This window comes from Lampris incognitus, chromosome 12 (genome assembly GCF_029633865.1).
Source record: "Lampris incognitus isolate fLamInc1 chromosome 12, fLamInc1.hap2, whole genome shotgun sequence".
In the NCBI taxonomy this organism is placed as follows: domain Eukaryota; kingdom Metazoa; phylum Chordata; class Actinopteri; order Lampriformes; family Lampridae; genus Lampris; species Lampris incognitus.
In genome coordinates this window covers 12,187,001-12,209,916 of record NC_079222.1, presented here as the reverse complement: position 1 = coordinate 12,209,916, position 22,916 = coordinate 12,187,001, and the positions used below count along the sequence as shown (strand labels likewise).

The 22,916-nt window shown below is 42.5% G+C and overlaps 1 protein-coding gene across 2 annotated transcripts in view; it reads right to left on the bottom strand.

Annotated features, from left to right (window-relative positions):
• Positions 1–22,916, bottom strand: part of vav2 (vav 2 guanine nucleotide exchange factor) — a 288,662-nt gene that overhangs the window by 193,318 nt on the left and 72,428 nt on the right. For both annotated transcript variants that reach the window (XM_056290387.1, XM_056290388.1), the window contains exon 2: positions 10,867–10,983. In XM_056290387.1, coding sequence (XP_056146362.1) covers positions 10,867–10,983 — 117 coding nt within the window. The remainder of the gene's footprint in view (positions 1–10,866; positions 10,984–22,916) is intronic.

The window sequence follows — 22,916 nt, the reverse complement described above, 5'->3', positions numbered from 1 at the left end:
ACACACATTCACACCTAGGAACAATTTAGTACCGCCGATTCACCTGAACTACGTGTCTTTGGACTGTGGGAGGAAACCGGAGCACCCGGAGGAAACCCACGCAGACACAGGGAGAACATGCAAACTCCACACGGAGACAACCTGGGACGACCCTCAAGGTTGGACTACCCCAGGGCTAGACCGCGCTAATCGCTGCCCCAGCATGCTGCCATGTGTGTGTGCGTGTGTGTGTGTGTGTGTGTATATATATATATATATATACATATATAAAACATTATTTACCTTGTGTTGTTGATATTGTACCATGTTGGATGTTGCCAGTGAAAGTGTCTGTGACTAAGTATTTTTTCCTTCTGGGATAAATAAAGTTCTACTATTACTACTACTACTACTACTACTACTACTACTACACAAAAAAGGAACATTTATTGAAATGAAATCTAGTAAATGTATTTTGAAGGCCAAAAGGTTATTTACAGAATTCAAAGTACCCCGACAAAACCATTAAAGGTCACGATATCCAGGCACATGTAGTATGATTTATGAGCAGAATGCATTTACCATTCAGCTCCGTACGAAAACAATTCCTATGTGATGAAAAATGAATGAGGACAGGCTCCCTATTTGGTGGTTTTCTCCCTTTTTTTTTATGCCAGTGATTCTTTGGAGAATGTATCTGTCCATCATAGATGTGCCTGTGGGGCCGCTGAGGGAGGAATTGAGGGAGGAGAAATAATGAGAGCTCATACTGGCAGCGTGCAATTCAGAGACTCTCTCTCCCTATGGGGGCCCTTCCTCCCTGACAGCCCAGTCTTTAGTCCTCCTGTGTTAGGTAGACACCACCCAAATGAAAGAGACGCCCCATCCAGTGAGGGCCAAATCACAAGCCAGAGAGGAGGATGGGTGGTTAACACTCCTTAGCAGTCCTCTGGATAGTCAGCGCTGCAGAACGGTGCGTTGAAAATCCTCAAAGATCCAGACTGAGCCTCGAGCTTGGCCTGAGCCCATCGTCCCTGTGTATCTGTCTGTTGGCTGGCACCTGTGAACATCCAGAGCCACGCAAAACAAAGACAGGCAATTATTTCCACAATAGGATTCTGATTGCACTAGGCTTTCGGAGTTCAACAAATATTTTCGTACAGCTCAACCCCCCTCTCCTTCTCAGTCTGGGTGGATTTAAACGTTGTTGTTCCGAGATACTGTCTGCAGAAAAATGGTACTGAAACAAAATGAAAGAAAAACAAGAGTGCTGACTCAAAAGAACAATTCTTGGCTGATTTGGGGAAAATATTACTACTCCTGTAATACGAAGACAAGAGAGGGATTTTATCATATATGAGGAAATCTTCGGACCGAGGAACAGTTGGTGGATGAGTGACAGAAGGATGGGCTCCAAATACGGCTAAAATTTCATTTGAACTAAACGTTAACCGTGTATCTGGGTCTCGGTCTGTCGCAGCTGTTTTTTTTTGTTTTTTTTTTACATCCATCACGCACAATTGACCACACTGTGAACCGTTGCGAGGTAGATTAACGTAAATGCATGCATTCATCACGCTGCCTTCCTCCACTGTTCTGCTCAAGGTGCCGCTGAAACACGCCATGGCCGCACACAGCATCTTCCTTCAAGACTCAGCCTCACTGGGCCCCTCAGCACCGCCTCAGACCTGTATCCCAGACAACCGCTCATCGCTCGGCAACCACCTGTTTCTGTGGGTACCGCGCGGTAACGAGCTGGAGAACTAATGAGCCTGTGGGAGGGGAGCGACGGAGAGAGAGAGAGATGGAGGGGGGTCCAAACGAAGGGAGGGGGAGGAAGCTCCCATTTATAATTCATGTCAGGAGAATTATCATCAGCGGTGTGACGTTTGGAATGAATTATTGATCATGTCTAGGGATGCCTTATGTAAAACATGCAGTCGCAGGGTGCTGATGGACAGTGGCTGAGGGGAGAGGGAACATAGAGAGAAAAGGGGAACACAAAAGTGTCTTCCAAGGAAGCACTGTTCTGTACAAGTGTCTGGTATGGAGTTACATCTTTAAGGGGACCATGAAATGTGACAGTGGCTCAGGCTCTCCAAGCATATCTATCCTTCTGAAGGGGCGCCGAAGTGATTCCAGCTGCAGCGCAAGTGACCGCGGCCAGAATCCTAACCTAAAACACGTGCCTAGTGTAATTTTAACTGAATTAAACCATAAACTTCATGTTTTGGATGGTCCAATCTAGGATTTACTTAACTGATCGCCAGCTTTATACCGGCTCATGTTCTCATGCTGTGTCACCATACAACAAACTCCCAGTTTGAGAACAGAATTGGATCGTAGCACAGGACAAATTTTAAGTCCAAGTGTTTGTGAGTGTTATGTTCTGCCGAAACAATGTGCTGAATGCTGAACAAAATGTAATGAATTTACAGCTATACCATTTGAGCACAGGTACAGGAGCAGGTAGACAGGTCATACCGCCCTTTTTAGGATCAGCACCTTTCATAACCTACAAAGTACAATATCATTTAAATTCAGTTTCTATGATAAAACACAAAACCCCCCAAAAAACCACATACACAAAAGTTAGCACTCTTAATACACATCTTAGTTTTCTTAATTTTCAATTTTCTTAATTAATTCTTAAAGAATTCATGGATTTTTGAAGAATTAATTGTGTGTGTGTGTGTGTGTGTGTGTGTGTGAGATCATCTCACTCACTCACTCACTCACTCACTCACTCACACACACACACACACACACACACGCTCACACATGCAAATCAACCCCTGTCACTACCCCCTGCTCCTACCCCAAAAGAGAAGGGTGGAGTAGCTTATCATATCCAAGCTATAAAAAAAAAACCCACTTGGGGCTGGAGAGTAGAGCACTGCTGCTCAAGATGTGGTCACTAATGGAAGTGGAAATGTTGACCCAAGTGTGTGACCCTGGCTGCTTCACCAATGGCCTCAATCTCTTACTGCACTCTGCCCGGCTTGAATCTGACGGGCATGGATAAACTCCTTCTCATGAGCTGTTTAATTTAATTTCAGCAAGCACAATGTCAATTGATATCACATGAAACAAACATTACATCGATTCATAAAACAATATATGGGTGCTATTCAGAGATGTGATATGAGACAACTCTGATGTTTTGTATTTTTATGTCTTGCATCTCTGAGAATATAAATTTTTATGGTTTTGTGAAAAAGAGATGAGACCAAGGCAAGGCTGATAGCTTACAGCTGAAGAATATACTTCAGTAAGTTGCAATCAAGCAGGCGGGCCAACAGACGGTAAGGAACGCTCTAGGGTTCAGTAGTACTGGGTGTGGATACTGAGCAACTGGCTATTTTCAGCCACACAGTACAGGAAGGAAATGAAAGGAGCATAGTTCAGTGTGCACAGGCTCTAGAGCAACAGGAGGGGGGGAAAGGCAATCAAGCAGTGCCTACCAATGGAAATCACACAGTATTGACACAATGCTGGCTAGCCGGCTGCTGGCTTAGTCTCATCACAACATACTCACACCGATTATGGGCATGAGATGGATGAGAAGAAAGAAGGGACAGTGAGGGAGAGTGATTGATGGGCGAAGTGAAGTTAGAATGGAAGAAATAAACCTGAAGGGGAAGAGCTGGTACGAAATTAAATCAGGGGACTGGCGTCCCTCTTCTGGGTTCTCTTCACATCATTCGCTCGCCCTGCTTTTCCTGACTTTCCAGAACACAACATTTCGCATAACCCTGAGCCTTTCTATTCAGCAGTGCAATTTCACCTGTAAGACTCGGTGCCATAAGGTTAGTCCACTTACCTAGCTAAATATGAGAAACTACCAGGGAAGTGGTACTGCAGCAACCAAACCTTCTTATGTAGGATAAAAGTGCAGCACACTACGATTTGTCTGGAGTTTTGATTTATTTTCCTCTACAGAAAATGAGCGCTGGCTTGGGGTTCAAAAGAGATGTCAAAGATATGACAATTTCTTGTTAGCAAGCCATATATGCCAATCTGAAAGGCAACAACACATTCCTCACAGCTGGTGTTATAAGTAATAGCAACACTAACAAAAAACATATTCACATAAGATATTTCTCTAAACTGTCATTTCCAAATCACGTACCAGTTTGAGAAACTGCTGACTGCAAAGACAAATTTCTCGCTCAAACACAGTAGACATATAAAGCTCATTCACCTTGATACTACACCACCAAGTCAATGAGCATTCAGTCAGTCGTGCCTCAAAGGCTGACATGAGACAGAAATGGATGCACGTAATGCTGTCTATATTTCAAATGAGTGATGCTGTTCCCTCTAATGAAGACGATGAATCTGTCAGTAAGTTTCCTTCCTTCCACTGCTCTCCAGTCACAGACGGAAAATTACCAAACTGTTGATAGATAGTTAACAGGTGCAAGGTAATTATGCTAATCATGGCAACAGCCAAATAAACTGATTGCCATGTTAATTTAAATGACAGCGATGTTCCTTTGGTGCCTAATTAAAAAAGGTTTGGAGAAAGGAAACAAGGTGGTTGGGTTTGGATGGAGGGAGGTGTTTAACTGAAAGTGTTCTCTTGGGTCCGCCGTAATAAGCTGCATTTCATTGGTCTAATGATATCATAATGAATTTCTAATGATGGGGGATGGGGTGGAGTGGAATGAAGGGAAGGGAAGCATGTGGATGAGTGGTGTTGTCCATCTGCATGGAATGGGGTTTTTCACAACTGAGAGAAAAAAATAAATGGGTGGAAAGAGCTAAAGCTGATGCTATGGAGGCTGTGTTTGAGGTGGAGAATGTGGGTTGGGTTGAGTTGATAAGTGGTGGGAATAGAAATCAGGGAAGGAGATGGAGCAGGCTATGAGCCCCATCTGTTTCAGAACATAAAGGCACTTGAAGCAAAGGGAAAGAGGATCTGAGGGGGCAATTTCCTTTTCCTTTTCCAGTCCCAGGTCCAGTTGGCCCTGTCTCTGTTTGCCTATGACCCAGGAGAAGGTATCGTTAGAAGTACAGATGTTGACTGGACGCCAGGGGAAATGAACTCCAGTTCACAATTACAGCCAGTATTGAAGTAGACAAAAATGGAAGCTGATTAAAGTTTATAGATCAAGCCGCTATCAAAAAGCCCTCTTCTCCCTCCTGAAATCCTTGTTTCAATTCCCCTTGTCCAGAACAGGTTAAAAATGTGAAGGGAGATTTCGCTAGCTCTATAAAATACCTCTGGTTTTCATGCCGCGATAACCACTGGACGCAGAGTGGGTGAGTTCCATTACTATTTTGCCTGATAGGTCCATGTCTAATTCTTTTCTTATTTATCTGCTTCTTATTAGCAAAGTAAAACAGTATTGGTACACCACTAACACTTTGCAGCATAAGTGATCAATTTAATACTCATTCCCTGCTCAACAATTACCCTTGGCTGGTTGCAATATGCTAAGTTAAGTACACTCACTTTATCTGGGCACACTGCCATATGAACCTCAATTGGGGTTGGGTTTGTCCATTTTGAACTGATTGAGTTTGCCAACATGTCCATATTCAGTAAGCTTTGAAGGCCTGTTTAAACCTGGCAATATCATGTGATCTGTATCTGAACATGTTATCTGGATAATGAATGACCCGATCTCGCGCCTTGCATTTAACACCTTGTATTTATGTATATGCATTCTCGCCGTCCACAATGTGTCCACTTTGGGATCAGATCTTCACGTCTCCAGCACATAGGTGGGCGGTGAGAAGTCAGCGAACATTTAAAATGGAAACATGCCAGGTATAGTCGGGTTTGTTTCAGTCTAATAAATGAAGAAATTTTATCTGAATGTGTAATGTTGGCAGGGGTGTAGGACACACCATTATATAACCCTAAAGTGTCACCAGGAAAATGGTGAAACTCTAGCTTTATAAACAACATTATCCTGTATTAAACAATATCTTTCAAAATCCTATGTTAAATTCATTTTAAAGTGTCCTTAGCATGTGCTAGTTTTTACATGGAACACCATTTCACATGCAATGCCATGACATTACATAACATGGGATCCACCACATTTCGAAAAATGTAGTTTATTCATTTAAGTTTAGTCCTGTTTGTCAAATGCAGAGTTGTATTTTGTTAGAAATCATAAAATAAAATGGTCACATAAAATATTATTTGAACAAAAACAGGGACATAAAAAGCAATTTAATTGTGCTGGCGTTATCCATGTTATTTATTATGAATTTTCACCCAAATCGTGGAATTTCCCACACACACCAGAAGCTCTGCTCTACATCTGCCTTAAGTTGTTGTTGTAATTTAACAAATGGAATATTGTCTTGCTTTTGGTTTGTTGGATGCACTGCAACAGGTGATGTCATTCAGATATGATCATGCAGCACACTTAGGAGGTATTTTCCACTGTTAGCCATTATTTTGCAACTTTTTAACAATTCTCTGGCCTCTAGTTCTTTTCCAGACAGTTTTAAGCATGCCATTGTTCACCCATTGTTAAAGAAACCTAATTTGGATCCGCTGTCCTTAAGTAATTACAGACCAATCTCCAAATCATCTTTTCGTCTAAAGTTCTGGAGAAAATAATTTTATCTCAACTGATATCTTTTATGAATACTAATAGTTTTTAACAGTTTTCAGTCTGGTTTTAGAGCACATCATAGTAGCGAGACAGCTCTAGTTAAGGTTACGAATGACCTACTGCTGACTGCAGACAGAGGTGACAGCTCGATTTTAGTTCTTTTAGATTTCACTGCCTTTGACATGGTCGATCACAGTATCCTCTTATATAGCTTGGAGTCTTGGGTAGGCATCAAGCGTTCGGCTCTTAGTTTATTACACTCATACCTCTCCAACAGAACTTTTTCCCATTGTTCTGGGTAACTCTACTTCCTCAATGGCTCAGTTGAGTTGTGGTATCCCTCAAGGCCCAGTTATTGACCCCCTTCCGTTTTCTATATACACACTGCCTCTTGGCCAGGCTATTCGAAATCCTGAGGTGTTTTACCGTTTTTATGCTGACGACACTCAGTTATGCATGCCACCAAAACCCACAGATCCAAGCAGCCTAGAACATCTCACAACTTGCCTCTCTGATATTAAATCTCGAATGTCCCAAAATTTTCCTAAATTTAATGATGATAAGTCTGAGGTCATTTTGTTTGGTCCCCCAAATTCCATCAGCCCTTTTGGTACTAATATTGGTGGTCTGTCAAACAGTCTTAAGAAGGCTGCTAGGAATCTATGCTTAATATTTGATGCTAACCTCTTTTGATAACAAAATTAAAAATGTTGCTCAGTCATGTTTTCTCCAGCTCAAGACAATCTCTAAAATTGCATCATTTTTATCAATTGCTGAGTTACAAAAAGTTGCACATGCTTTTATTTATTCATGGCTATTCTTGCACTTTACTCGGGTATCAGCCAGGGCTCCCTCCACCGTCTCCAGTTGGTACAAAATGCCATTGCTCGACTCATTACCGGGACAAAGAGGCATGATCACATCACCCCTGTGGCTTGCCTCCCTACACTGGGTCCCTGTTAGATTTTGAATTGACTTTAAAATTTTATTGCTCACTTTTCAAGCCTTAAATGGTCTTGTTCTTAAATAGATCTCTAATTTATTGATATGGTATGCGCCCTCTCGACCATTAAGATTCACAGACGGAGCCCTGCTGGTTATTCCCAGGTCACACACTGTCACAAAGGGTGATCGGGCTTTTGCTGTTAGAGCCCCCCCCCCCCACACTATTGAACTGTCTACCTACTGAACCCAGGCGCACTAAGTGTCTTGCCTCTTTTAAATCTCTTCTTGAAACTTTTCTCTTTGTGAAAGCTTTTGGAAGAGTTTGATATTTGTTTTTATTTATTTATACAGTTTTTATTCCTATTTATTTGATCTTATTCATTGTTTTTTATTTCTTCTTTGCTCAAGTCCTTTGGTCTTATTCTCATTTTTGCTTTGTTACTAGTCATCATGGTTGATAAGCAAAAACAGTCCAAAGTGTGGGCGGACTTCACAAAAATAAATTAAATGAAAATGAATTGCAATATTTGCAGCAAGGTCCTCATAAACAAAGGAATAACTACAACTAAATCCAGTCACACAGACATTCATTGTCAGTTCATCACATAAGATTGAAAGAGTGTGACATTTTCAATATGATCTGGGCTTTTCATCAAAAGTTGCATAAATGTAACAAATGACCAAGCCCTTCGACTTTTGGTGAGAATTCTTCCAATTTTTCTTCTTCCAATGCAAGTCCAATAGAGTGATTTGAGAATAATATGGACAGAATACACAAGTGATACTATTAAACAATGATGGAGAGTAGAGTTCTCTTTGTTTGGTAGTCACTGTTTAAAAAAAATAATCTTTTGTCTCAAGGACCAAAAGAATAAGGAGAGTATATCCAGTGATGAGCTGTTTGAAAGAATAAAAGATGGAGTCTATACTTTCTGTGGGAAGAAAACCCCTCCTTTTTATTTTTGGTTTATGAGACATGCTCACTATTTAAATGTTTGCCACATTAGTGGTGATCTGCTCAGTTCAATATATTCTAATGCGACGTTTGGCCTTAATGGAAAATCAATGGCTAGACAACCCTGCCACCTCTGAGACCATGCAAAGACAATTTCCAAATCGACATGTGGAAGGTCTATATGATTGATTCTGACTGCCGTTGTATTTTAATATCATTTGCTGCAAGCTCATTGACTCTCAAACATTGTCCTGCGGTTTATCTAGAAAATGTCAAGGTACTCTCCTCCCTTTTTTACTCTTGTCATCCTTCATTTCTTCCTCTTCCTTCATCCCTTACTCTCATTCCAAGCACTGGACTGGATGCACTAAATTATATTAGATGTCATGCTGATGTAAATAAACATGTCCAACACTGACACAGACAGATTTCTTTGCCTAAATACAGTATTATGTGTGGTCTAATGTAGGGAGCACATACAACTTTACATAGGCCTCATCTCTAATGAGATTCACGCTTATGGAGCTCCAGTTCCTCATATTTTCCATTCATCTGAAATCTATCAAAGATGAGTAAATAAATACAGAGACAAAACAAAAAACAAAACTCTACAACAATCCTGTTAAACTGGCATCAGCTGCAACAGGCACTATAACATGACATCATACTACCCCTGCTGTGTGTACAAACCCACAAGCCTAGCACCAAAATCTCCCCTGCCCCCTTTACATACACACACACACACACACACACACACACACACACACACACACACACACACACACACACACACACACACACACACACACACACACACACACACACACATGCTCAAAGGGATTAGAGACAATGGGCCTCATGTATCACATGTTCTCTAACAGAAATGTATTCTAACATTCCCATTAGATATTTCAGCCCTCTAGTTTATCTCAAAGAGAAGATGCATATATGTACACCCTGGGTAACCCCTGAATTTAGACACAAACTGGCTGACATTGATGCCTTCGTAAGCCTGGTTGAATGCTTGTAGCAAGCGGTAGACAATAGATGTCAGGGGGAGGGAATTACAAGTACCCATCAGGCTTTGCCTTCGGTCAGTTAAGACAAACCTAAGTGTTAAGAAATTCCATGAACGTGTACAAACAAATTTCAGCATAAGAACATTTCATATATGAGGCTCAAAGTGAGAGAGTACCAACACACAGACGCCTCCGGCCCACGGGGGCTTCCAGTGGACACTGGGGCGAAAAAGGGTGCTGACCCTGAACTGCCGACGACTTTCCTCATCACTACTGCCTGGCTAACGGTTCAAGGTAAAGGAGAGGATGGGGATGAAGAGCGATGCGGAGCTGGCCCGTATGCTGGGATGTGTTCTGGCTACTGTGGTCAGGGGGCGTGTCCTTCTGGTGTCGCTGAGCCGGAGGGGAGGGGCCGACATTAAAATGTTGTGTTTACAAACCGTAACCGACAAATCCTACTCAGTCTACCTTTAAGCTTCCAACATATATTACCTAAAAAAAAAAACAAATATTGAGTCAAAAGCCTATGATCCATGACTCAGACACGCCGTAAATACAAAACTCCTCCCAAATACCTCATAAAATGTTTCCACCGTCGGTAATTAGAAGCGTGTGTAAGTAAGCCCCTTTTTACTGCCGAGTCTATACACATTCATATTTCAACGCAAAATGTCAAACGGCGGAGTCGGATTTAATTGTAGTTGCTCGGTGACACGAAAGGAGACGGGCGACCCTGAAGTGCTACGCCACACGCCCATCCAAACATCCAGATTCATTATGCAGATAATGCAACTGACAGACTTGACTTTGAACTGTTTCGCCCAAGCGTATCACGTAAAAATAACAATCATGAAGCATGCCGGGCATTCACATAAACAGATATATTTGTGCACGTGTGCACACACACACACACACACACACACACACACACACACACACACACACACACACACACACACAGAGACTTCCATATTAAACTGAAATGAGGGCAAACTTTCACTGTAGGCAAACTTGTCAGTGTAGTAGCTTCCTCAATGAGCGACTAAATGCTCCAGGGGGAACATGTCAAATCTACATCAGGAATTAGGAAATGAACTTACATCGAGATCTGACACCACTGTGTTTTGCCAAGCACATATTTTAAGCGCTTTTAATAGCCCAGGGTTCAAAAAACTCTTGCCAACTGCATTGACAAAAAATTAATCCGATTGTCAGGAAAAAAAGATTACACTTGGGTCGTTCAGTCTTCATCTGACAAAAGGATTCTGTAGTTGAGCGATGTTTCTCTGTTAACACAGGAAGCATCCGATATCGTAGCGCCGCCACGTTGTTTGAATCCAGCCTGCGGGTAGCTTGGATTTAGAGCCAACAGCAGCGGCCGACTCACCTTGCCGAAGTCCCTCACGTCGAACAGGTCGAAGGGGTCGAACAGCTCGCTGTTCCTCAGGCCAAACTTGTCATGGCACACCTTCAGAAATGTCCGGATGTTCTTCAAACACAGAAACTACAAGAAAGAGAAAAGATAAAGCAGTGTAAATATGCTATCAAAGCCAAATCTTGCAAACACACTGCACTTGCCAACACCAGATGTAAAAGGAGAGACGATACCGTTAATTCATATCAATATTGTGTCAGCGTGGTGAATCACCCGGTGTACTTGGTGCTCGGGAACACACTCCACCATTCTGTTTAATATTCGCTAGTATTTTAACAAATGTTTAATTTCCTGGCAGATGACTGGACAGGCTCTCCACTTCCTCTTCTCTGTGTAATGTAAGGATGATAACAAAATTCCAGAAAAGTGAGACGGCTGATGTTGGCTCCTGGGGCTGATGGACTGTCTCTCTAGTCCAGATAAGGGAAGCGAGCAGTAAAAAAAAAAAAACAACCCTCTTCACATCGTCTTTATGCATGCTCAATAATCCGGGTAAGCTCTCTAAACGTCTCTCACATGTTAGCTCTCCTGTGTTGACACAGGAGAGCTAACATGTCAGGCCAGAACTGTGTTGACACAGGAGAGCTAACGCCAGGGTAAGGCCAGCACTCCACAGTCTACACTCATCTACAGGCCAGTGGCCACTCTTTCAGGGATGAGGATGTGCACACCCTTGATAGGGAGGAACGGTGGTTTGAAATGGGGGTCAAAGAGGCCATCTATGTGAAGAGCAAACCATCAAGCCAGAGGAATGGGCTTAAGAGTACATCTGTCACCATCTTACAATGCTGTGGTCGCAAACATTCCCGAAACCTCTGTAACCTCTGTCATTGAAACTGTAGTTAATGGTCACGCCCATATTTGCATATGAAACTGATTGTTGGTTTCGGTCATTATGCAACTGTATTGTTTAAAAGGGTGGGGATACCTGAAGTTTAGACTGAAGAGGTCACTTAGACCCTGTTTACACTTGGTTTTAAAATGAGTTTTGGGCGATCGGATCAGAAGTGGACAGCGAGACATTGCCGTTTACACGTGTCTCCAAATGCGTCCTGCTGACCACTTGTGATCAGATTCCGTTACTCCGAAGAAGAAGAAGAAGAAGAAGAAGAAGAAGAAGAAGAAGAAGAAGAAGAAGAAGAAGAAGAAGAAGAAGATTTCTGTACTGTCTACGTCGTGTCGGGGATGCATCAGGACGCATTAGCGTTGACACTACAAAAGATATGTGGTCAAATGCGTCCCAGACCACCTCGGCAAGTGGTTTGAGTAACCGGTTCACAAAACATTTTGGTGGTCGTTTACACTTGTATTTAACGCTGTCCACTTGTGATCAGATCACAAAGAACGCATTTTAAAACCAAGTGTAAACGGGGTCTTAGATCTGAGTGATGAAACGTTTCTGTCAATAAACGTTGTATCCAGATGAACTGATTCAACTTTCTATGATCTCCTCACATCAAACATAGATGAGGTCTCCTCAGACAGCAGTGCCAATAAAGACCTGATCTGAGATCGGGTCTCCTTGTGGTAAGAGATACCATTCATGAAACAAAAAGTCATAAATTCATTTCTTGGAAGAAAAAAAAAACCCCAATGTGTCCTGTCAAAACCCCTGGCTTACAAATATTCTCAGTATTTAGAGGACTTAACATAGGGAGTTAGTTAAATATTGGTGGTGTTAACCCTTTCAATATAACTTAGATAGAGTAAGCTGGGGTATCACTGGGTATGTTTCCATTCAATTCGTCAAGTTAACTTTTCTAAAATCACAAAAACAAAACAAAACAAACAACAACAAACAAAAATGCGGATTCGATTTCCATCCTATCTATTTAAGTGAATAAATCCATGAACGTAGTTTTACATGTCCTAGATCATGTGTCCATACTTCCACACCCACAGCTAAGATGGACGAGTTAAGACAAAGAAACAGCCGATCCATATGATTAAATTCTATTCACATTTCATGGTTAAATTCGGCAGATGCATTTCCATCTCCCAGTTAGCGCAGAAACTCTTTTTTAACAACCACCTCAAGGAAGCTTTTAAATGTTTTGCAATATTTAGGATTTTCTTTTCGAAATGTGGTGTTTCCATTCAGTCTTTTCCATTCGAAATTTAATTTCGCATCAACTGGCTTGATGAAAAGCCCACTACTGATATTAAACTGTGATCGATACAGCTTCAAAACTGACCTATAATTGACGTCACACTTTTACCTGGGACTGTCTAGATCTTTTGGCATTTTCATTGCAAGCACACTGCACTCCGCACAACACATATACTGTACATCTAAAATAAAAATAAATAAATGTAGGTACGACCCAGTTATGGCAGTATGTTAAACAGTTATGACCCAGGCGCCATAATTGTTTAACATATTGTATGGCTGTACTAATAGTATTGAACTAGGAATTGATATTGATTTTATTTCGAACATTTTAAAATAACAAAATAAAATATATAAGCAGGAAAACAAGAACAAATGGAAATAACAGTGAACATATTTTGCAAACTCTCTGTAACAACACAAGTAACAAGTAACAAGTAGTAACTGGACCATGTTCGAAAAAGGCGTAGGATGAAGTAAAGAACTTTTCTGGTCCTACTACTTTCTTATACATTATCAATCAAATCAAACCAAAACAAAACGTTCAATTGTATAATTGTATAAGAATTGTATAAGCCCATATAACATAAGATTTAAATGTATCATTACAGCTCATGCACCAGTCTAGAAACCTCTTTTTTGACCGTACAACAATATATTCTGGCCACAAAGGGCACATGGATGTCTGCTGAAAAAAAAAAAAGTAAAATTACACTTTCCCTTAACATAAATGCCTACAGGTATATTTTTTCAATAATAAAATGTTGCTGGAACAAGAAATTATCATTTACTTCACTTACCCGTTTCTAAACAATTAACAGATGGCCTTAAAAACATCCCATTAATGTGTGAAGAAGACACTACCTAATCTGGCAGATCCTGCTCAGATATGCTCTTTCATTTCTCTCCGTGTGAGCAATATCCATCGGTGGCCATGGAAACAGAATTTCCATGTAAAATGGATCGGAGCATGTGGCTTTGTTAAACAAAATACTCGAGTGCTTGCTCTGTTGCAGCTTGATGACAAAACTTCATCACTCAGGCAAAACAAATACAGCCTTGCAAGTAAGACTTTGATTTAGTTTTATGATGGATTTATTATGATGGAATGGCCGAGAGGCACCAAACCCAGCAATGACAAATCCTCACATACAGCAAGACTGTACAGTTTAAACAGGTTTTCTATTTTAACCTCATAGTGCACAGTGGTAAATGGACTGCATTTATATAGCACTTTTCTAGTCTACCCACCACTCACAGCACTTTACAGTGCATGCCTCACATTAACACATTCACAAACACATTCATACACTGGTGGAGGCTGCCATGCAAGGCACCATCCCGCTCATCAGGAGCAGATAGGGGTTCAGTGTCTTGCTCAAGGACACTTCGGCAAGCTCTCCACAGGAGCTGGGGATTGAAAAAGGGACCTTCCGATTACTAGACCACCTGCTCTACCTTCTGAGCAACAGCACCCCAATGTTCCCGACTAACCTGTATACAGCTGGGTGACCTGTTGTGTTTGCTCTTGATCATTAACTATGTTCTGCCAAAGAGCTAATCTTCAACCAAAAATCCTAATCATAAACTCGCTGTTAAATCAGGAGTGTAAACACTCCAGTGACTTTTTAAACATCTGTGGCTTATATTCTTTATCAGGGTTTCATTGGGTATTGTTGGCTGATATTTTGTGGTATTAATGCTAGCCTCTGTAGGTGACACCTGAGTCTTGCTACCTCATTCTCATTCATATGTGCACACCCACTCAGTCCAAGTGTCACAGCAGTGAGCCCCATAAGAGAGCTGCACTGGCCAGTGATGAGCAATGTGATTGGCTCGCCCACTGAAGTGACATTTGCAGTTCACCAGCTCAGGTTATCATGTCTGCCGATCTTCACGTGTAGAGGGGGGAAAAAATCTTATTTTTCCAACCCCGATATGAAAACGTTAACATTTGCAGGAGAGGTTTGGAGAGCAGAGAAAGGGGCTCTGCAGATACAGATCAGGAGGGCTAGGATGTGTCTGACATTCTAATGTATGATTGTATGTTGGGCGACAAGAGAGCATGAGGAGGGGTTTAGGGAGGGTAAGAAATATTATGATCTCCTGAAAAGCACAATTTCTTACAGATTGGGGAGTGTAAGTGCATCTGGGTGTAAACAAATGATGGTCAGCTTCTCAGGCTTTGGCTGCCCTCAATACTATCCATGTGGGATCACTACACCATGGTTTGCTGCACATTCGAGGTTATACGCAGACGTATTTCCACGATGGCATTTTATTTTCACAGGAATTTGAGTGAATCAACACATTAGGATGTCAGACATAGGTTATCCAATCTGTATATTTGAGAACCTTGTCATGCTAAATTCAGTATTGGGCGTTTCAGAGCTGTAAGCTCTTTTGATTACTTTTACTTATTTCTCAATTACTACGCATGCAAAAGTGATGAACCTCATTCACACATGCTGCCAAACCCGAAAACCAACTCTCAGTTTTAGGTGTCAAGCTCATGTGTGAACGCCAGCTAGAGTCCATATTTCGTAAAAGGTTTATTGATTTGCTCAATACCGACCTAGTTACATTTACGGATACAACTCCAAAAAACAACAGTTTGAACAAAAGCCATCAGATTGCCATATTAAGATACTTTAACATGGACTAGTGAAGCAATCACGAGGAACATATGCGACTTGTTCATGGCAGGCATTTGTCTGAAAGGGGAGATTTATTTGTAAACCAGTAAAAGTAACAGCATATTTAAAAATGTATGGAAATAGACCAACGTAGAAATAAGAGCTCTGTTCAGTCCCCGCAGAGGATGAAATCAACAAGCAGCTGTGTAGTATAGTTTTACGAAAAATCGAGAATTCTGAAATAATAAATCAATACGTAAATAGATAAAAATAATGAAACAGATGACAGATGTCGTAGTTTACAAGGCATCCTACACACGCAGGGAACGAGAAAAAGGGCTCTGTGCAGCCTTATGTGAATAAATGCCACCAATAAATTTTACGATCTGAAACTACATGTGTGAATACGAAAAACTTCAAGCGGTCACACAAAAACCTGTCCAAATATGTTACAGAATGTATGTTTCAAAGCAGCTATAGAGTTCAAGGGTATAAAAAAATCTCCCTCTCACCCTTTTTTGGGTGGTCTGTGACTTTCTCAAGCTCGGGTCCTCTACCAGAGGCCTGCAAATTTGAGGGTTCTGTGCAGTATCTTAACTGTTCCTAGGACTGAACTCTTCTGAAAAGAGACCTCAGATGGTGTTACTAGAATCTGTTAGAGCCATTCTCCCAGTTTCGGGGTCACAACCCCTCGCGCTTCTATCACCACTGGGGATACTGTGGATTTAACCCTCTACACCTGAGCTAGTTCTTCCCTCAGCCATTGGCATTTCTCTAGCTTCTCATGCTCTTTCTTCCTGATGTTGCTGTCACTTCGGATTGCTACATCGATCACTACTGCTGTCTTCTGTTCCTTGTCGACCACCACAATGTCTGGTTGATTAGCCAGCATCTGCTTGTCAGTCTGGAACTTGAAGTCCCACAGGATCTTAGCTCTGCCATTCTCAACCACCTTTGATGGTGTCTCCCATTTGGACTTGGGGACTTCCAGTCTGTATTCAGTACATATATTCCTGTACACTATGACAGCCACTTGATAATGCCTTTCAGTGTATACTTTCCCAGCTAGTATTTTACATCCTGCTCCTAAGTACTGGACTGTCTCAGGGGTATCTTTGCACAGTCTGCATCTTGGCTCTTGACTGGTGTGGTAGACTCCTGCCGCAACTGATCTGGTGCCGAGTGCCTGTTCTTGTGCTGCTATGATCAGAGCCTCTGTGCTGTCCTTCAGTCCAGCCTTTTTTAGCCACTGGAAGGACTTCTTGATATCAGCCACATCCTCTACTGTCCATGGTAAGTTGGCAGTTCGTGACTGAGGTTTGCTATGTTTAAATCCCCAAGGATAATGAGCAGGGAGTCTGGATATTTGCGCTCCATGTTTGTCATTTGATCAGCCAGGTGTTTTAATGCCTCTTTAACACGGGCCTGGGGTGGGATATAGACACCGACCAGAATAAACGATGAAAATTCCCACGTTGAATAGAATGGATTACAGTCAATGAAAAACGTCGCTCAGTGAGAGCTGCATGATTTCTTCAACTGTGACATCCGTACACCAACCTTTGTGTATGTAGAAGCATGTGCCGCCACCCCGTTTTTTTCCCAATAGCTCCGTATCAAGGTTCTGTCTGGAGGAGTTGGAACTGCAGCAGATGTACTGTCCGTAATATGCTCACTAAGCCAGGTTTCAGTGAGACACAGGGCGACAGATCTGGAAAAGTCTTGAGTTTTTTTGTTTGCCCCCCCCCCCTTTAGGAGTATTAGTTCGTCCATCTTTTTGGGCAGAGAGCGGACATTCGCCAGGCGGACTGACGGGAGCGCACTTTTAAATCCCCGCTGTGGCAGTTTAACGAGTGCTCTGGCTCGCTTACCCCTTCAGTGTCTTCGGTGTAGTGCGCACAGGGCTGTACCGATTGAGACCTGTGGGGGGCATTTTCCTAGCATGGCTGGGTTAACTTTTACATCTTTTTTATTTATTTTTTTTCATTTTTATATATGGGCATATTAGTTCATTATGAGAGTGCCTCACCACTTTACACCAAGTATCTTTAACTTTGATCTCATTAATTTGATGTGGTTTAAAACTTTTTAATATGTGTAACAGACAGCAGTTGCCAGATTGCAACTGCTATCTGCTAGTTAGATCTGACAGTTAGATTACTCTAATCTTCAAAACCCAGATTGTTTACGGATTTGACCGTCACTGCACAGAGTCAAATCTGGGTCAAAGATGGGTCTAAATAGCAATTCTGATGATAAAGCAAAATAGAAAAAGAAAAAAACAAACATGTATTCCCAGACCCCTTAACGATGATCTAATGATGTTAGACAACACCAAGCTGGCGTTCAAACTTCGGCTTTTTCTCTGTGCGAACCTGCTGACCATAAATAAAATTCACACTCGAAGATGTACTTTGAGGCAGTGTGTGTCTATTTGTGAGTGCTCTTACGCATATGTGCATGTGTCCTTGCATGCTTGCTTGATTATTTGTGTCTGTGTGAGGGTTTCCATTCCATGTTAGTAAATAATGAAAGAGCTATTCTGTCAGCCCACTAATCACGGCTCAGTTAATACTTTCAATGGCTCATGGAATCCTGCTTCTCTGGGCATCCCTGTTCCATCCAGGACATAAGTGCTATTATTTCTGCTTGAGGGTCCAGTATTCATAAGATCAACCCTTCACTGTAAATATGTGCACTATGCCAGGCTTTATCTTGCTTTTCTTTTTCAGAAATCATGAAAAGATTCTTCTAGGCGGCAGAGGGACATAAAGAGATGGGTAGAGAGATGGTAAGAAAGGTAGATAGTGAGAGAGAGAGAGAGAGAGAGAGAGAGAGAGAGAGAGAGAGAGAGAGAGAGAGAGAGAGAGAGAGAGAGAGAGAGAGAGAGAGAGAGAGCGAGAGAGAGACAGAGAGAGAGAGAGAATTTTGAATTTACAACAGCTCTTTATTTAACGAGAAACAAACTTTAACAATGGACAATGACGTCATCAAACGTAGTCACTCCTTTACATTAACATTCAAAAGAGTTCAACTTCCATCATAACATTAACATTCAAAAGAGTTCAACTTCCATCATAGAACCCAAGATCGATTCAGAGAGAGAACGAGTGTGAGAGAGAGAGGATTTTAAATTTTAAAACAAGTCTTCATTTAACAAGAAACAGACTTTAACGTTACATCTTTTTAACAATATGAACAAAGTCACTCCTTCACATTAACCTGTCCAATAAAGACTTCATTCTCCATCACAGAACCGATTCACATAACAATTGAGAGAGCGAGATTTGCATTTTACAAAGCCCCTTATTAAGCACTACCATAGGCAAACAGACAAAAGAACATCAACTACCAAAGTGCAACTGAAAACTTAAGCCTACAATACAGCCAGGACTTTCCCTCATTACATCAATTAGAAAGAGAAGACCAGGTCTTCATCATCTCCCACTGAACACAATACTCCCCCTACTGCCCATTTAAGGCTGAAAGCCTCCAAATTGTCTACCATTTTTTAGTAGGCATGCTCCACCCTGAGCCGACCCTTCAGCAGTCCGGTAAGAACCTGCAACAGGGTCCACGTAGCCCACCAGGTCCGGTTCTTACAGCTCAGCCACATGGATAATTGGCAGTAGCTGGTATGAAATTTATAAGTGTGTGCATACCTTTCTCCCTAGCTAAGTATTTGGGACCATATACAATCAAACAAGCCCAAAAACCAACCCCTTAACAATGCAAACACACCCACCAACCAATTACACACTGTGAACAAAACAGACATGCCTCCCTGTGCTTAGGATCCAGGTGTACTCTGTGTCTGTTCATGGCTACCGCCCCGTGCACAATCCTCAATTGGAGGTCAGCTGAACCGGTAGCTTGTATAGGGACTGCCAGCAGCCTTTCATGGAAGAGACTGGGCCAAAAAACTCAAGACCACCTCAATGCTTTCATGGCCTGCAGAGACTGAAAGTGCCTCACCTTTACACACAGGATGTAAGTTGCCTTTTTTTTCCTGGTCCTCAAGCTTATCTAGCCATGGGGTTGTAAAAGAAAGGAGCCAGTCCTCCCACTCCTGCAACTCCCCCATATTAGGAGAGACACTCAACTGTGGAAAGCTATAGTCCACATACACCTCTCACTGGACAGCTAGTTCACGGTTCTCCATCATAAATGTCCTCAGGTACTCTGGAAACGATGCACACACCTCCGCAATAATGATTCACCAACCTGGGTCTGATGTTGGTGCATTGCTGCAAGGTCCCAGCGGGCATCAGCAGATACCCCAGCTTCACACAACAGGCCTACTTCAGAGAAGACCTAATGCTGGTTAAGGACAGGGTCTGGGTCTGAATGAAGCTGTTGTCAAACCGTGGCTTCTCAAACAGCCACAGACCAGCCATCCTGGTGGCCTTCAGGATCTTCCATGCATCCAGGACAGAGGTGTAGAAAGGCTACAAGCCTTTCATATCTGCCTCCTCCATCCTCAGCAGAAACAGTTGCTTACTGTATCCCAGACGACCAGCTGTCCACAGGATGAGCTTGGTGTCTAGCCACCACATACCACAGTGGTACAGCCATCTCTGTGTGGTCTTCATCCTAAAGGCCATCACCCTATAGGTAATGTCCACAAAACCCTTTCCTTCCTCCACTGGGAAGTATAAGGCAGGGGCTTGGATCCATGGTGCCACAGTGGACACTATTCCTCCTGAAAACTAACTGACAAAACCACTGAACACTCGGCCAACACTAAGTAAAAGAGGGATTAAACCCCAGTGGGGACAAGTCTCCAGTGGCTTAGACTCTTAATGCTATACAAGCCAACTACCTCTTAGATGTACATCGCTTTGGATAAAGGTGTCTGCTAAATGAAATTGTAAACGGTATTAAGTTTACCTGACCACGCATATGGGACAGATGAAGAACACGGGGAAATCCAAAAAAAGGAAAAAACAAATCAGAACTCTTCACTCATGCTCACTCACCCAACCTCCGGCATGCAGAGAGAGAGAGACAGACAGACAGACAGAGAGAGAGAGAGAGACAGACAGACAGAGAGAGACAGAGACAGAGAGACAGAGAGAGACAGACAGACACAGACAGACAGACAGAGCGAGAGAGAGAGAGAGACAGAGAGAGACAGAGACAGAGAGAGACAGAGACAGAGAGAGAGAATGCCTGTGGGTGGTCTTTACATGGTGGGTTGTGCGCTGCACTGGAGTGACAGTTCTGATTTCTGACTTCTGAGTTTAGAGCAAACAACTCAGTCGAACCAGAAAAAGGACTTCGAGAAGAAGGTAGGGAGTAGAAGGGGGAGTGAGAGGGAAAGGAAGAGGGAGAGCAGCTGAGAGAAAACAGTCAGGTAACAAAGACCTGTCAAATCCCCGACAACCCCCTCTACCATATCACTACGCCACATCACACAGAGAATAATGCATTATTCCCCCAGGAGGGTGGCCCTTATCTGCACAGCCTCCCACATGTTCATATCTGAGGGGATACGTATTAGAGTTCCCCCATAAAACCTAAACAACAACAAATTAAAGGGATGGAATCTCGGGGAAACTTGGGATATGGAAATATGGGTAAGTGGGAGCAGGGGGATGAGGGGAGTGTTGTTTTGCCAAAACTGAAGTTCTTTGGTGTCAGAGAAGAGGGAAATTGATGGGGGGAAGCCAAGTGAGAACAAGCCCCGTGGGCAGAAAGAAAGAGGGGGGAAGGTGAGGAAGTTGTGTCTTTGGATGATGAAAAACAAACGCATGTAGAGCAACCAAGAAAGACAAGGCAGGGTACAGTCAGTCTGCAGAATTAGGAGAGGAGACGAGACGAGAGGAGAGGAGACGAGATGATACGAGACGAGATGAAACGAGACGAGACGAGATGAGATGAGATGAGAGGACAGGACAGGACAGGACAGGTCAGGATAGGACAGGACAGGACAGGACAGGACAGGACAGGACAGGACAGGACAGGACAGGACAGGACAGGACAGGACAGGACAGGACAGGACAGGAGACGAGAGGACAGGACAGGACAGGACAGGACTGGGCGGGACAGGACTGGGCAGGAGACGAGATGAGATGAGACGAGACAAGAGGACAGGACAGGAAAGGGCAGGAGACCAGGAGACCAGGAGACGAGAGGAGACGAGACAAGAGGCTAGAAATATGAGTCAGAGGGATGACCAGATACCAAGACAGCCATTCAGAGGATGGGAGTCAGTGAGAGATGGATACCTATCTAGGAAACTGAAGCAGCCAGACAGTCATTCAAACACATCGATGCATAAAAACAAACAAAAACTCCTCAACAAACAGCTACAAGAATTTCACAACAGAGGTAGCCAGTAATTCTCTCTCTCTCACACACACACACACACACACACACACACACACACAAAGAGCTACCCTGATGCTATGTCTACAGGAGAGACTCATTCCACACCTTTGGAATAACAGGAAGTCAGCTCTTAGCAGGTAAGAGGTGCGGCATTATCTCGCCGCACAACAGCCCACATGGCTGGCTGTGCTGCCTCCAACAGATGGATGGAGTACAAGTCTAAACACATACACTGGAATGGACAAAAGTACACCCATGTTAAGGCACACATACACCGAGAGCGTATGCGCAGAAGCCGCAGGTACTGGTAATGATGGATTCTGCAGACCGCCGACTCGGTAAATGATCCCACAGCTAAAACGTTGATCGCTCTGTAATAACGGACGATTTATATGCTTTCATGTAATCAGCACTCAAGTCTATTCTACTCAGACTCGTTTCTCATCCGGTATAGCAGCATACTGCATACTGATTTCACTCATGACAAGTCCATTTTTCATTCAGTCTTACTTTTGCGTAAACAGTTGTCAAAATGTGCCAGTGGTGGTGGATTTTTTTATCCTAAAAAAAAAAAAGCAAGTTGTGATACCGTAACTTAGCTAAATAAATTGACTTAACCGACCATATCTTAAATAGGGCCGATTATTACATGTGGTCTAAGCTCAGTTTTTGTCAGATGCTTATGTACTGTTGTGCTACATTGGATGTAAGTAAAATGATCTCACCCTGATGTCGTATCCTTTAAACTGTATTGAGAAAACTACTGAAAACAATTAAATCACAAACACAGCTTTGCAGATGAGGGAGAACCGGGGAGTTCTGAAACCCAAGTGGACCGTGTTGAAAAAAAAAACGTAAATTAACAGACTATAAAATCTTACTAAACACATAGGCTCCAGCATCCCCGTGACTCTGAGAGCAGG